At 43.2% G+C, this 15,144-nt stretch overlaps 1 protein-coding gene across 1 annotated transcript in view; it reads left to right on the top strand.

The window, feature by feature from the left end:
* Window positions 1-2,326: 2,326 nt before the first annotated feature.
* The window catches only part of LOC311212977 (netrin-4-like), a gene marked incomplete at both ends in the record, with an annotated part of 47,883 nt that continues 35,065 nt past the window's right edge, over window positions 2,327-15,144 (top strand). Inside the window, 2 exons of the mRNA XM_084292710.1 lie at window positions 2,327-2,393; window positions 9,179-9,720. Coding sequence (XP_084148836.1) covers window positions 2,327-2,393; window positions 9,179-9,720 — 609 coding nt within the window. The remainder of the gene's footprint in view (window positions 2,394-9,178; window positions 9,721-15,144) is intronic.

The following is a 15,144-nucleotide window of genomic DNA, read 5'->3' on the forward strand; positions in this document are numbered from 1 at the left end:
CATTTCCCCAGCTCCCACTGAAGATGCTTGAGTTGAAAGAACTCAGAACGTCCCAGGGGAGCTGAGCACACTGCTCTCAAACCCTCTGAAGGATGCTAACTGTCACTTACGACAGAGAATTATGTTTTGTAATTATACAGTATTTTAACTGTTTTTAAACAAAAGGCAAAGACAAAAAGGAGAGGAAAAATTTCCTACATATTTTAAAATTTTCTATTTGGTTTTCTTATTAAAAATGCACAACAGAAAAAAAAAAAAAAAAGAAAAAAAAAAAAAGGAAGATAAGGGTAAAGTTAGAAAATTCTACTCCAATACATAGCTAAATAACTCTGCCTTACATAAACATTCCCACCCCAAAGGGAAATAAATCTTTCCTTATTCTTCTTTGTATGACCCACATTCTGCAAATCCCTCTAAGGTCTGATCCTGTGCACACATGGGCACAAGAATAACCTCGTCTACTCCCATTGAGCCTGCTTCCCTCCGTGACATCAAACAGAAGGTAGTGGTATGACACTGCCTTAACAGCTGAAGAAAGAGAGAATAGAGCTGGGGGGTGGGTTGGGGAGGGGTTGTCACTCCCTGAATTAAAATTATTTCTAGGGCTGTGCGCTTTTACCCCTGATGCTGGAGCCTCGCTGGGTGTTGGAGTTACCACCTCCAAAAAAATCTGGGGCTGGCAAATCCGACTTCAAGGTGAAGGCAGATGTGTCAGGGGTGGTGCAGCCCCCCAGGGAAGCCTTAAGTCCCCTCGCTGGCTTTGCCCAGCTCGTGTCTGCCCTTGCCTATGGAAATAAACCCGATGCTCGCTCCCAATCGCCCACCTTGCGAGGGACAAATCCCCTCCCCAAACCTTCCCCGCTGCCCCAAAGCCTTGGGACTGCCTTTGGGGTGCCCTGGGGGGGCGGTGTGGGGCTGCTGTCATGTGCCGGCAGGGCTGGCAGAGGGTGCTGCAGGGACAAGGGACAGCAGGCAGCAGCCGGGGCGGGCTGATGGGGCTGCCCCCGCCCCGCACAGCCACTGCCGGACAGACGGACGGGCGGACAGACGGACAGGCAAGCAGGCAGGCAGGCTCCTGGAGGAGAAGATGCTGCCGAGGAACAACGCCTGCATCTGAGCGCACCGAGGACCAGCCCAGCCGACGAGGAGGTGCGGAACCGACCCATCCTCCTCCTCCTCCTCCTCCTCCTCCACCCTATAAAAAAAAAAAAAAAAAAAAAAAAAAAAAAAAAAAAAAAAGCACATATAAAGAGAACAGGAAGAAGATCACATGTTATAATAATCCCCTCTGCAGCCAGACAGGACCAGAGAGGCGAACTGCCCGCTCGGGACCGAGGGATGTGCTAGAGGCAGAGAGGAAACTTGAGGCTAACTCCCAGCCCCGGAGGGAGGGAACCCCAACCCTGAGCCTCGCTGCAGCCGGAGGGAGGCAGGAGCTGCCTTCCAGCCCCTCTTTTTTTCCCCGCACCTGAGCGCAGCCCCTGCCCCAGGCTCCTTTCGGCAGCCCCGACCCCGACCAGGGGTCCCCCGGCCCCGGCGAGCCCCTCCCTGCTTTGGGGTTTTGCTCTTAGCCCCTGGCGCTCGCTGTGGGATCAGTGGCTTCCGTGCCAGCGGAGGGAGGAGGGCTAGGAAATAAAATCGAGCAACCCAAACTGAAAAGAGAGAAGAGCCAGGAAAGCACTTGCTTCTCATCAGCTCTCAGCGAGAAAAGCCAACTCTCTTCTTATGACCCTCTGCTGCAGGGAGCAAAGGGGAAGCGGGTTTTGGGGCAGAGCTCCCACCCAAGCGGGGTTCCCGCAGCCAGGACCCCATCGCCACCCCGGCTAGCTGCGGGGGCTGCCAGGGGGGTAGGGAAGGTTGCCAGGGGGAAGGAAGCCAAAACGAAGCTCCAGCAAAAGCAAGGAGCAGCAAGGAAAGTTTCGGACTAGCATCTGCAAGAGAGCGGAGCGAAGAGAGCTCCCCGCGTCGCACCAGCCCTCGATGGTGCATTCAGGGGGCTGCAGCAGGGATGTGAACATCCCCGGCCCGCTGCATGGAGAGGGGTGAAGACACGGAAAACCCTTGTTATTTATTTATTTATTGGAAGCGATGTACGGGTGACACCCAGAAGGCATCTGAGCCCTGAAAGAGAAAAAAAAAAAAAAAAAAAAAGCCTCCAGACCCAAAGGAAAACAAGAAGAATGAGACAGCAGCCTTGACCCCTGCACTAAGAGGAAGGTGAGCAGAAAGAAAGAAAGAAAATACAGAAAAGCCATGCAAGCACCAAACCTGTAGTTTACTGCAGCTCTTTTTTGCTTCACTGAGGACAGATATTTTACTGACAGCCATGCAGCATAAAGGCATCGTGCTGATTGTGTTCTTGGAATATTTTATTTCTGGCCACGGAGGAGCAGGTAAGCAAAATAAATCAATATTGCCATTCATGAAACAATTTATCCTAAGTTGAGCAAGGGGAAAAGGAATAGAAATCTAATCTGTAAAGTATGGTAATTTTTTAATGTCAACATCATTTTAGATTGCATTTTTACAAGGCATCTGGGTTAGTCAATGTATACAAATGCCTCTTATTCCTTGTGATACACAGCTTTACAGCTCAGCTTCCCCCCAAAGACTTATAATAGGATGTACTGTTTCATACATTTTTAAAGGGAAAAGGTGTATTATTTTTGTGAATGAAAGAAAAAAAAAGAGAGAAAGAAAGAGGTGGATAGATTGAGATATGCTGGATGTTTGTTTTGAGGAAGAAACACTGCCTTCCTGGGCAGGACAAGAGTGAAATGACAAGATCCTTGGACAGCACCACTGAAGGAATCTGAATTATTTTCTGCTAACTTCATTTTTCATCACTAAAAGTCAGAGACACTACTTAGGAATTCCTGTTAATCCAAGAAAACCCATTCATTCAGTGTATTCACTGATTCAATAGTTAACATGCAGTGGACAAGATTAAATCAGTATTAGAGAAAACAAACAAACAAAAAAAAAAAAAACACAACAGGGTAGGGCAGAAAGAGAAGTTGATAAGTTGTGTGTGTATATGTGGGTGTACAAATGAGCATACATAAGAATGATATAGCTGCGCTGGTATTCACATAGGCTTCTACAAATGCCTGGATTATGACAGAGACTAATTCCTTAAGGGAAAGGAAGCAAAGCAAAGCATTAGATTGATTTCTTCCTGCTATGGTTTAACAAATCTTTAAGGTTAAAAGGGATAAATTATACAGATCAGCCCAGAAAAATATAAACAAGTGTTGACAAAACAGCAATATGTCCTTGGTGACTTTCTCATTGGGATACTGGCTTGGGATCTGTCTTTCTGCAGAGCAAAGCATACCAGTGGTTTAAATTTCACCTGCGTGCTCAGAGTATTAGGACTGGAGCAACACTCCTCATGCAGTGATTATAAAGTGACTGGAGTGTTCAGATACCATGCAGTCTTCGGTAAAATCAAAGGCAGATCAGGAGGCTTCAGCTCAGATTATGGTTTAGTTAGAACCTTCTTAATAACACAGACATTAGATTTCCTAACTGCAGAAGTTATTTTCGTAAAAACTGAAAATAGCTCATAAATTTAAAGTCCTGCCAGATTATCCTGTGACTCACTTGGGAAAACATTTGGCTATCACAACATTACAGGACTGATTGGAGGGAGGACACGGTATCCTAGTCCTCTTGGTGTTTTATCTTGGGCATTCACTAGTCTCCTGGGCTAGGACTCTCCCTGCAGGATACATACGTTGAAACATAGCACAGGAAGGTTACGGAGATGTCTTGTAAACTTGCTGATGCTGCTGCAGAAAGCAGCCTGCTATAAACTAACCTTAATTTGCTCTGTATCCAATACATAAAGTGAAAATCAATCTTCAAGGAAAAGCAGCCCACAGCTGACCATGTGGAGCTAAACACTCTCAGAATAACATTGTAGGACACCGTGATTAACAGCAAAATAATTGGCTATTGAAGGTGACGACACTAAGGATTCAAAGTCACTTTAAATAAATATAGACTGCTTGGCCAAAAGGTTGCACAAACCACCCTTCTGTGAAAGCCTAAGGGCTACCTGTTCATTTTTAATTCTTTTTTCTTTTTAAGAAGCAAGGTAAAAATCTTGAACTGACCTTAAATCTTTCCGGGTCCTATCGGAGGCAGGGACAGTATTGCTTAGACTGTGGCTAGTTCTGGGAGTATTTAGCCAATCTGTGTAAAAGGAAGCAGACAGGTGTACAGAGAAGTATGTCCATCATATTCTATTAGCCTACACAGGAAATTCCTTTTTCAGCACTATAGTTGGTCCGTCCTGGTCAGAAGTGAAACAAATTGCTGGGCAGTTGTGTGGGGAGTACCTGGAGTACAAAATTTGTGGCAAGTGCCATATTTGCCTTCTGCCACCTCTGTGCAGAGGAGACAGCCACAGTTGTCAGGATTGGCTCCTTAGATCTTTAAATACAATGCAAGGGGAAAAAATCTTAGCTGTTAGGCTGGAGGAGTCACCTAGGTTTTATATTGTCAGACGTGGACCTTCCCCTCATCTTATGCAGGTGTAGGGCCTTATTCCTCTCATATAAAGCCCACAGCAGCCTGAAAACTCTTGCATATGGGGCCAGCTGTTCACAGGGCTGACAGCAGCCTGGGCTCTCCCTTTGCTCCTGGCCAGCCGCAGTCCTCCCCAGGGAGCAGCACCCAGGGTGCTGGGCCAGCTCTCCTCCCGATGGCAGCCCTCCAAAAGGGGGCGTGGTGTGGTCAAAAATGGCTATTTCTTGCACCAAGCTTTCGGTCAGCTGTAGGACCTCGTTATCTGCTGGGTTTGGTTTCCTCTGGGCTGGGATTGTTCAGCTCTTCTGCAATAAGGGTGCAGGTGCTGGTGCCCACTGCTGCTCCAGAAAGGATGCTGCAGGCAGACTGCAACTGCCTACAGTGAAAGAGAGCCCAGATCTGGGATCTTATTCTCATTCTGCCCATGCCTCAGGCCATGGGAGCAGTTCAGTCTTGTAGCATATTCAGAACATCACCTTTAGGGTATTTATGAAGGCTAGCTCATCAGCTTCAGTTGTGAGGCTACTCACAAATGGGTGACAACTTGTCAAACTTGTTGCATGCCAGCCCCAGACAAACCAAAGGGTTGTAGCACTTCTGGTGAAACCAGCGTTGAGGACCAAAGTCCTAGATTTGATTAATAAAACCTTGAGCAATTCATGTCCCCAGGATAGTGGGCTTTAGAATGGCATTTAAAAGTCTTTGCTTATTAAGAAAAAAATTAAGCAAATGTAGAACAAGTGAAATCCAGGTTGGAAACAGATGGTAAAACTGCTCCATCAAAAACTTTGCAGAAGAAGCCCGAAGATCTTCTATTCAGAAGGGTGAAAGTTACTCTCCTGTTTCACTGTGAGAGACTCAAATGCACAAAATCACAATTTTTGCACATGGAAAAGAAATAAAACCCCCAATTCAAATCACACAGAAAATATTAGGCATTTTTCTAGTCATGTCAGCGGGCTTTGACTCAGTTGCCATATGACCTTTCTTCTTCTGGATATCCATGGAGGGCGGAAAAATAAATAAATAAATAAAACATTGAATATGTTTTTAGTTAATATCCATAAGGTTACAAGACCCTGAAGGAAGATACCTCTGTTTGAAATGGTGTCCCAGCCATATCATCAGTGTGGCCTCCCCTGAAGTCTCCCCAGCCATCAGCTAACACCATTGTTAGAACACGTGCCAGCCAAGTGCCACTGACCTGCCGCTTTGTGGCACAGCTCAGAGGGAGCAGAAAGACAAATAGATTCATGATATCACTTCTGGAGCCAAGCTGTCCATCATGAAGTACAAGCTAATCAACTTCAATACCGGGCAGTGCCCGTGCACAATCAAACTGTTTCATTTTTTATTAATTATTCAGTGAGCCCTCTCGGGTTAAGTTGCTTGTTTGCCTGGCTGCTGTTTCTCTTCTGCAGCAGTACCCCCTCGCTGTCCAAATTCCACACTTGATGTTGTTTCCGCAGAATTGGTGAGTGATGGGAAGGCTGCACTATCCTTGCAGCCAAGCAATGTTCTGCCAATTGATTTCTTTAAATGCAAAGTTTTTAATCAACTGCAGATTTTGTTTTCCACCATCCCTCCTTCTCTCAAACTCCCTTCTGATAATTTACATGTTGTTCTTCTCCCATTTTCCTTATGGCACAGCAGTTTGGACAGAAACTATTTATCAATGTTGCTGCATTAGCTGGCAAAGCAGATAAAGCTTCTTCTGACTGTTGTTCAGGAGAACAACCACCATTCTTCCTCCTTTTCCAGGTTCAGATAAAAACAGCTGAAAAACTTGGTGTGGGACTGATAACCCATTAATGGGAAATGTAAAAAGCAGCCATTCCTTTTAAAAAATGTTTCCTTTTTTACTTTCTCACATTCTTGTCTGCAAAGCTTCCCCTGTGCAACTCCTTAAATTTAGAACTCCAGTATGCCATTTCCTCTGTGAAAGCATCAGTGGCGTAGTGCATCAATAAAGATGGACTTTCTTTTAATTACACTGTATATTAATCCATAACCCAATAGCATTTGTAACACGAAGCCACTCTTGTTCAGAACTAAGCAATCTGGACTGTTGTCAGAGCTAATGCTCGTTCAAAGCTCAGCTATAAAGCTGGTCCCACTACAATTCTCTGGAGGCAAAGATGACACCTCTCTGCAGCACGGAGCAAAACCACTTACTATCCAATCTACTTTAAATGCAGAAATTTCTGCACTTTCCTTATTTCCAGTAATTTCTACTGAACAGCTGAGACATGAACAAGTCAGACCAGATAATGTGGGCATTTAAGTGCCACTTGCAAAGACTTTCTTGAGGCATTGCAGTTGCAGGTCATTTTATTTTTGCTGACCTGCAAGGATGGATTTATCTTTATCTCAAGAACTGTGCATGACTCAGTGAAATTCACCCTCCAGGCAGAAAAATTTGGAATGTCAATTGTTCTGCAAAAAGGACAAAGCTCTAAACAACTTTTGGTGAAACCTGAATCCTTTCTCATGAAAAGACTCAGAGAAATTGCAAGAAACCTTCCAGGTAAAATGTCTGAACCTCCTGGTGTTCCCCTGTAACTCTACTAGCCTCAGATAAGAAGTTTATGCTCAGAAAGAAAATGGCTTGATATGGTTGTCAAGCAGTCAGGGTGGTAAGAGGGCTTGGTGGAGGATCTCCAGCAGTGCTAAGAATCAACTGCTCGGTTGCAGATGGGGAGCAAAGAACAGAACTGATAGAGACAAGCATCACCATCTTCTTTCCTTTCATTTCCAGCTGACTGGTGAAAGTCCTCATTCTCTTCATTCTCCTCATTCCCACCTCATGGTGGGACAGCTTCATTCCTTCAATCCAGGGACAATTAGGTGCAGATCAGACACTGCTGCCCTCCAAACTCTGCCAATCTAGGATTTCACTGGAATACCCAAATAAATCTTGGCCATCCCATCGTAGCCAATGGTGGAACACCACCTCCAACAGGAGAAAGCCTACTATGTCTCCTGACAACTGTCCTTCGCTGAGACTCCTGCTAAAACTGTCTGCAAGGCAAACACACATTAAATCCAAGTGCCCCTGAAGGTGGCTTCCATCTATTTCTAAGTAAAGAGCATTTTTGGATCATCCACTTCCACGCTACCTGAAATTTAATATCACCTTACATTGTATGGAAGCTAAAATAGCACACACCATTGGTCAATGGGATCCAGTGGATGTGCAACAGCTTGATTATTTGTCCTAATCCTGGAATGCAAAATGCATGATATGTTTTCCAAAACAATGTCTATCCCTTTCTCTTCTGGCCTGTGCAGAGCTATCATTAAGGAACTAAGGACAGAAGTAACTCAGAGGCAAAACTGTGCAGGTTTGATGCATTTTTTTCACCTTAAACAATTATTTGGGAAAGAAGAACACCAGCTTCACCCAAATACACTTATGCTTGGGCTAATTTTGTAAGGTGACTCAAACTGAATTTTTTTTGGCCTAACTTGATTTGAAAATTTATTTTGCCTGTGGAAAGACCAAATATAAACTGAGCGGGGATTTTAAAATTTGACCTAGAATCGTGAACTAATAGCTGACCTTTGAACTGCTCCTAGATTACCCAGGGTTTACGGTCATCCTATGTTTCATTGGAAGGGTCATTTCCTGTAGGACTTATATTGAGTCATCTGACTTGTGACCTCTTGGATTAGATTTGTGACCTTGCAAGGTCAGTCTTTAACTCATTCTGGACTGTTAAATTGCAAAGTGGACATTGTATGTCATTAGAGAAGCAGTTTTCTCCAATTTGGTAATAAGGTTTTGGGAGTGACCTGTAAATCCAGTGTCACAAAACACTGCTAATTTCCAAATAGTATTAGGATTTTGTAGTTATCCCTACCTTTCCTAATTTAGAAATAAGTAGATGCATACATTGAAGATATCAAATCTTTTTTTTTTTTTTTTGCTGTACCTGCAAACTGGGCAAACAGAATGTATTCCCCTATCTCCATGTCAATGTGTAAAAAAAAAAAAAAAAAAAAAAAAAAGAAAGACAGACTTGATTTTCAGCTCTGATAAGTATTAGAAAATCCACCTCATCTCAATAGTAGCAGAAATTCAGCGCCTCTTAAAATTAGGTCAATAACATATAAGTATAGAGATTTATGCTTTCTTCACATGATTTTATGTGCAAACAATGTCTGCAATTTGTTGGACAGGAATCATCTCTTTTCTTAATGAATCTATAATGTACAGTACAGTTTAGCTTAGCTTTCTGATTACAGTAAAATAAACATATTGCAGAGATTCAGCCCTCAGATATGCAGCTGTATAAGAGTAAGAGTAAGAAAACACAAGATTCCTGTAGTTAAATGTAAAACTTAATAGACTGATGCAACTGCATTTGCAACAGGTATCGAAGTTAGAGTTTCAAGTGCTTATGGTAAAGGCTGAGTTTTCTGGAGATTTCAGTTTCTAAGTCAGGCACCTAAACCAATGACTAGATTTACTGAGAATCTCCCTCCAGACTTTGAGTGAATGAAGCTCTCCTTAGGACAAGCCCTCTTGGATGTCGGTCCCCAGAAGAGGACTCCAAACATTTGCACGGTCACCTGTCTTACAGCTTGAGAATTGTTTGAGGAGTTCTGCTTAGCTTTATTTCTTTTGCCTGTCTTTCAGATCCCATGAGGCTACAAGCTTTCCGCTGTAATGGCCGTTCTTGCAACCCTCCAGTGGGAAACCTTGCAAGAGGGAGGACACCAGTCACCCTCACCACGTGCGGGCAGAACAGCACAGAACTGTACTGCTTCTACCCAGACCAAAACCTCCTCCACCTGGCCTCCCGTGGCTGCGGGCAGTCTCGCTGCACCAAATGCAATGCCAACCAGCCTGATAACTCCCATCTCCCTGCTGACATGACAGATGATTTCTTCGCAAATCCAGTCTCCTGGTGGCAGTCTGCCCAAGGGGTGCACAGGGAAGAAATCAGGCTGGACTTCGAAACGGAGTTCTACCTGACCCACGTCATCGCTGTGTTCAAGTCCCCGCGCCCAGCCGCGATGGTGCTGGAAAGATCCCAGGACTATGGGCAGACTTGGAGGCCCTACAAGTATTTCTCTGTCAACTGTACAGCGACTTTCGGGCTCCAGGATGATCTCACTGAGGAGGGCTCCATGTGTACTTCCAGATATTCAGATGCAGTGCCCTGCACCAGAGGAGAGGTAAGCGATAACTAAGGTTTGGACAAAGTTTAATGTCAGACAGCTAAAGACTGGCTGAGAGTTGCAGAGTACATACTCAGAGAGACACTGTGCCTATAAATTAAGAAATGTAGCCCCTTCTCAAAGGCTTTATGTTAAGAAAATAAAGGGGAAGAAATAAAGAAATGATATATCAATGAAAACGAATGGAAATGTTTTAGCAAGTTTCTTTTATGAGAGCTGCAGAGGATGAGATTAACATTTTTGCCTATTTTTACATTGCAGATGCCAGTAACTGAAGTAAAACACCACTAAAAACAGATGTAGAAAAAACACACATTTGTAGAGCCTTATTTATCCAAAATGTTTTCCTCCTTTGTGATGACATGAACAGCACTTTCAAATTGTTTTTCACCATATAAAAGGTCCCGAATGTTTTAAATACTACCTTCCCTGAACATTTCATGCTATGACTCCTGCTGGGGGTGTCCATTCTGGTTGTATCAAGACATAGGCTCCAAAAATGAAACCATTTAGAAACAGGAACTCTGACTGAGCAGCCAGATTCCACTGTTCAGCAGGGGGAAAGGGTCCTCCTTTGGTATGAATATTCTGACTAAATATGCAGAAGGCTTTCTTTTAAAATAAATGCACAATTGTTCTGATAAATTCCTCTGAGAAGAACATAAGTGACTGCTTAGTAATCAGATTATTAGTTTAGTTATAACCTTTTGCATTCATTTATCTCAAAACAATTCAGATGGGAAAGAAGGTAAGTATCATTGGTGTCTTTTTTTTTAAGAGGAGACAGAAAAGCACACAGAGAGACTATGAGACATTCCTGTAGTCCTGCCAGAGGCTGGAATCCTTTCACTTCCTTCTCTCTTCCTTAGAGAAGTCACAGTCCTCTTGGTTTCCCTGTCTGGAAGTGATCACACAGGTTTGGCAGTAATACGTGCTGTAAATTAAGCTCAGGTGTGAGGTAAATGATCCCAACAGCCTTCAGAAAAACACGGTGGTTTCAGCAGTGCACTTCAAAATGCACTTGAGAAGAAAGAAATCAGTGTCCTACACCTGAGAAAGAAAAAGAGCAGCAAGGAGAGACTGAGTCAACCTTTGTGCAACAAGGCTGGGAAACATCTCTGAGTATTGGAAATCTGGAGCAAATCATCTAACTACTGTCTTCTTCCTGGAGTAGTAATTCTGCTAGTTAGTTATTAGGATACAATGAAGTCATATACATCCAATTGTCTTCTGTAGAGAGGTTAGAATTTGCCACGTCAATACATAATCTAGGCAACTATTGTGATTTTCCACTGTTTTGTGCCATCCAATGAAAAATCTGGAAGTACTTTGCAAGATCTATATAATGATCTTCAGCACGCATACAACAGTCCTGTTGCCATTTCACAGATGAGGAAGCTTCCATAGAAAGGTGGAAGTGGTTTGTGGTGAAACAGGACAGTTCTGGTAAAATAAGGAATAGAATTCAGGGTTTGAGGAAAATAGCTTGGCCTTAGACACAAAACAACTCTTCCTTTTCTATACAGTATCTCCTGTTACCCTGCACTATATAGGGTTTTGTGCTTGCTTAACCTTGGGGAATATCATTAAGACCGCGTGTTGCTGCTGAAACAAATCCAAGAGGTGGATGGCAGAAAATCAAATAATAAAACACACATCCAACAAAAGCCTTTGTCATTACAAGTGTCAAATGATTCTTTCTACTCGGGCAGCAACCACACCAAAAAGAGTATGCGTATCTTTAATCAATTCATGCTGTAGTAGTAGATGTTAGAAAATAATAGTAACAGTAAGAACAGTCATATATTTACAGGTCATGTCCTTACAGATCCCAAATACTTTCATGAACTGTTACATGAATTGAATACATGCAGAGGTCACTTCCTCTATGGGATGGAGAGCTGAAGCTTTAAAGCAGCACATGGGAATCTGTACAGCTACTTAAGAGAGAACAAGCTAAACAGTTTCACAGCAAATAAACTCAAAAGGATTCTGGAGTTCTGAACAGACTTTACAGAGAACTCTTAACCAAGCCATCAAATACTGCTATGGCAAGGGTGCAAAAGCGTCAGACTTTTCAGGTCAGCAATATGACACAGCAGATTCTTTTGTGAATGAAAATAAAAGGCAGCAGAGAGTAGTTATTTAAAGTGATACCTGATCAGATTTGCCTGAGTGACATTGCTGCTCTTACTACAAGTCTCGTGGGAGCTTTGCCCACACATCCCAGAACTGCAGCTTTACAATTTATTTTAAGGATGTCACAAAAGTCACAAGGGTATCCCCTCAAGCACTAACTCCCAGCTGAGGTGGATGGAAGCTGAATCCCCATCAGTGCTTTGTGCAGTGTTCTCTCCTTTTGCACCCTCACTCTGACCCATCCAATTACTGATGGTGGCTAAGCCTTGGAGGGCTCAGGAGCTCACATCACAAGCTGACATTTCTGAAATGATCAAAACTGTTTCCAACCTAATTTCTAATTCATGCACTGAGATGAATGTCAGTTTTCTCTACTGAGGGACAGTCAGGTTTTTCTTGGGTGCTGTTCTATTCGCTTTCAGAAGAGATGCAAAATTCCCTTTTAACAGGGCACAAGAGGAATCAAAAAGAGGAGATAGCTTACTAAGAACACTTAGGTTTAAAACCCATGGGAGACACATCATGGAACAAGATTTCTGGTCAGCTGGCTTCCAGACCTGAGAATGTGGGTGGGTAAAGAGAAGGTGGCAGAGTTGCAGTAACCTACATGCATCTATAAACTGACACGCATGTCCCTGAGTCAGCACATTCTCGTGAGCCTTTAAGACCACTGGAAGAGTCTGGGAGCATAAAAAGAAACATGGCAGAAGAAAAACTTTGAGAAGCTTAGAATGGAAGCAAAATCCCTTTGGGGGGTGATATTACAATGTCACAAAAGAACCCAATGTATCACTACGTTAAGCTGTATCCCCCTTTTTTGGTAAATCATCCTTTATCTTTCACCTCTTGTTAGAGTCACACATCTCTACTTCAGATGGGGTACAGCTGAGACAGACGGTGTCATACATTCAGGAACAAGTCCAGTAGAAATGCAAGGAGATGATTTTTAGTGTCCCTTTTGCAGTTTTCTTTTACTCCAGCATTAATTATATCCCTTGCTCCTGCACTTTTGGAGATAAAATCTCAGATCCTGGATCTCCCCATCTTAATTCTTCTGGCAAAGAACTTAGGCTATTGATAGTTTCTGACTTTGGAGTCAGAGCAATTTATTCACTGCCAGTTGTCTGCAAATCATTTGCTTCACTTGTTTCATCTCTTCGAAAAAGAGCTTCCATTGGCTGAATTCCCAGGACATCATTCTTGTCATTTGTCTCACCTTTTAGCCACAGCAAAACCTATACTATTAGCTCATTAGTTACGGTGGGCATCCAAACTTCCAGCTACAGTTCCAGCACTCCAGTTTTCAGCAAACTGTTTCTTCCTCAGTCTTTGTAACCACTAGAGATTAATAAGGATCCTCTAATTCTCAAGCTTGTTTAGCAATGTTTAGCAATGTCTATTAGTTGTTATGTTTGCACCTGTACTCACTAATTCTACGTATTTTATAGATCAAATTTACACTGGTAGGTTAATCACCTGAAGTCATGTAATGTTGAAATCTAAAAGTGAATAGGGAGCCCGACACTCATTCATTCAAACGTTGCCAGTTCAGCTTAGCAGTCCTGCAGTTTACTAGGAGAAGCACTAGACATGCAATTTCCTTAATCATTTGTTTATAATACCATATACAATATGTTTTGAATTGCAGCAAGGGAAGAAATAAACTACAAAGCATGTTCCAATCCCTGCAAGCATTTTGTTTTCTTTCATTGGTGTTGATCTGCAAGCCACCTGAGCATGATATATTGGTTTCTTGCCACTCTTTCCTAGAAGTCCTTGTTACTGAATATGCCAAAAACCTGTGTCTCCATAGGCCTTTGCCAGTTCCAATACAATTTTTCCTCTTTGTCTCCAAATTGTAGCTGAGTCAGGGCCAACCCAGACTGACAGCTGGCCCCAAACATCATATCAAGGGTTTGAATCACGCCTCGATACGTCAAGTTAATTAGGGGTACAGCAGTCAAAGTGGTTTTAAAAACCAAGCTGTTTTTTCTGTCTAGCAACCCACTTGCCTATCATAACCCAATAAGCTTGTTACAGGGTCTTTCCTTCCAAAGTGGAAGGAAAGCCTAAAATGAACCTTCAGGTCAGCCATTGGAAATCTAACTCTAACCCAGACAAAAGGAGAAATTACCGCCATGTTGCATCAGATGTTAGTGTGATTTACAGTTCATACACCAGCTGGGGAAAACAGGGACCAAAATGTTTCAACCTGCATCCTGACAGCATGTGCAGTTAAGGAGTGCAGTCAACTATCTGACAAATTAAGAGCAGGTTTTTAATAAACTGGAATATTGGGAAACGAAAACAAATGTTCTCTTCCATCTACAGTGATGTTTGCATGAAAGGAAGACTTTAGCATGCAAAGCTGGGTATAACACTAACCTGCTTATAACCACAAGACCCTAAAGAAGACTCTACCGCTATTGGGTCTGGCTAGAGGAAGGTAGTTTTAAATCAAAAGCTGGTTCGTTTATGTGAATGTCTGCGTGACAGATGACACCAACGAAGTGTGATATAATAAACCCATTACTGGAATTCACTGGGGGCTGGAAGAATTGTGTATGGCTGAATTAGGTACTGGTTTCTATGGCAACAAGTTAAATGTGCCTTGTGCAGAAGACCTGTTCCTTCCCCATTTTGTAGCCTGTGGTGACCTCTTTAGGGACAGAAGTCCCCAACAGCATCTTTTATCAAAGATCAGTGGACTCGCTTTGTAGCTGAGAGACTTTTAATCACTCTCCTGAACACACTCTGTGAGTGTCAGATCAAGACGCGGTGTGATGGGATGCAATTCTGTCTGCTTCAAAAGCCACCGGGCTGTTCAGACAGAAGCCACAGACAACCCTACTGAAGATCTTTGCCTCTGCACTGACACTGTGGATCTCTGCTGCCTTTCTCCATCTACAGGGACTCCTTGAGCAATGATTACTGCAATGGGGAACCACTTGTGCATTAAACCAGGCCAGGGATGGGGCTCTGTGTGGAATGTGTGTGATCCTGCTCTAACAATCCACAATTTTTGCTGTCTTTTCTCAGGTTTTTCTTTTACTGTATTCATACCAAACCTTTTGATAAACAAAGGAGGATCCCCCTCCCCTCCCACACATACCTCATTAAGTGGCAGCATCAATAATTCAAGAGGTCACCACTGAGGCTTCAGTGACTTCTTAAAGGTCTGATCTCATACAGCAGTGGGGTCACTAAAAAGAAACATGCTCAGCATGTCACGAGGTTGAATTCCTAGCAGCTAAGGTGCAAGAGCAGGGTCTTGCACTGCAG

Source organism: Netta rufina (genome assembly GCF_964035555.1).
Source record: "Netta rufina genome assembly, chromosome: 10".
NCBI classification, from domain to species: Eukaryota; Metazoa; Chordata; class Aves; order Anseriformes; family Anatidae; genus Netta; species Netta rufina.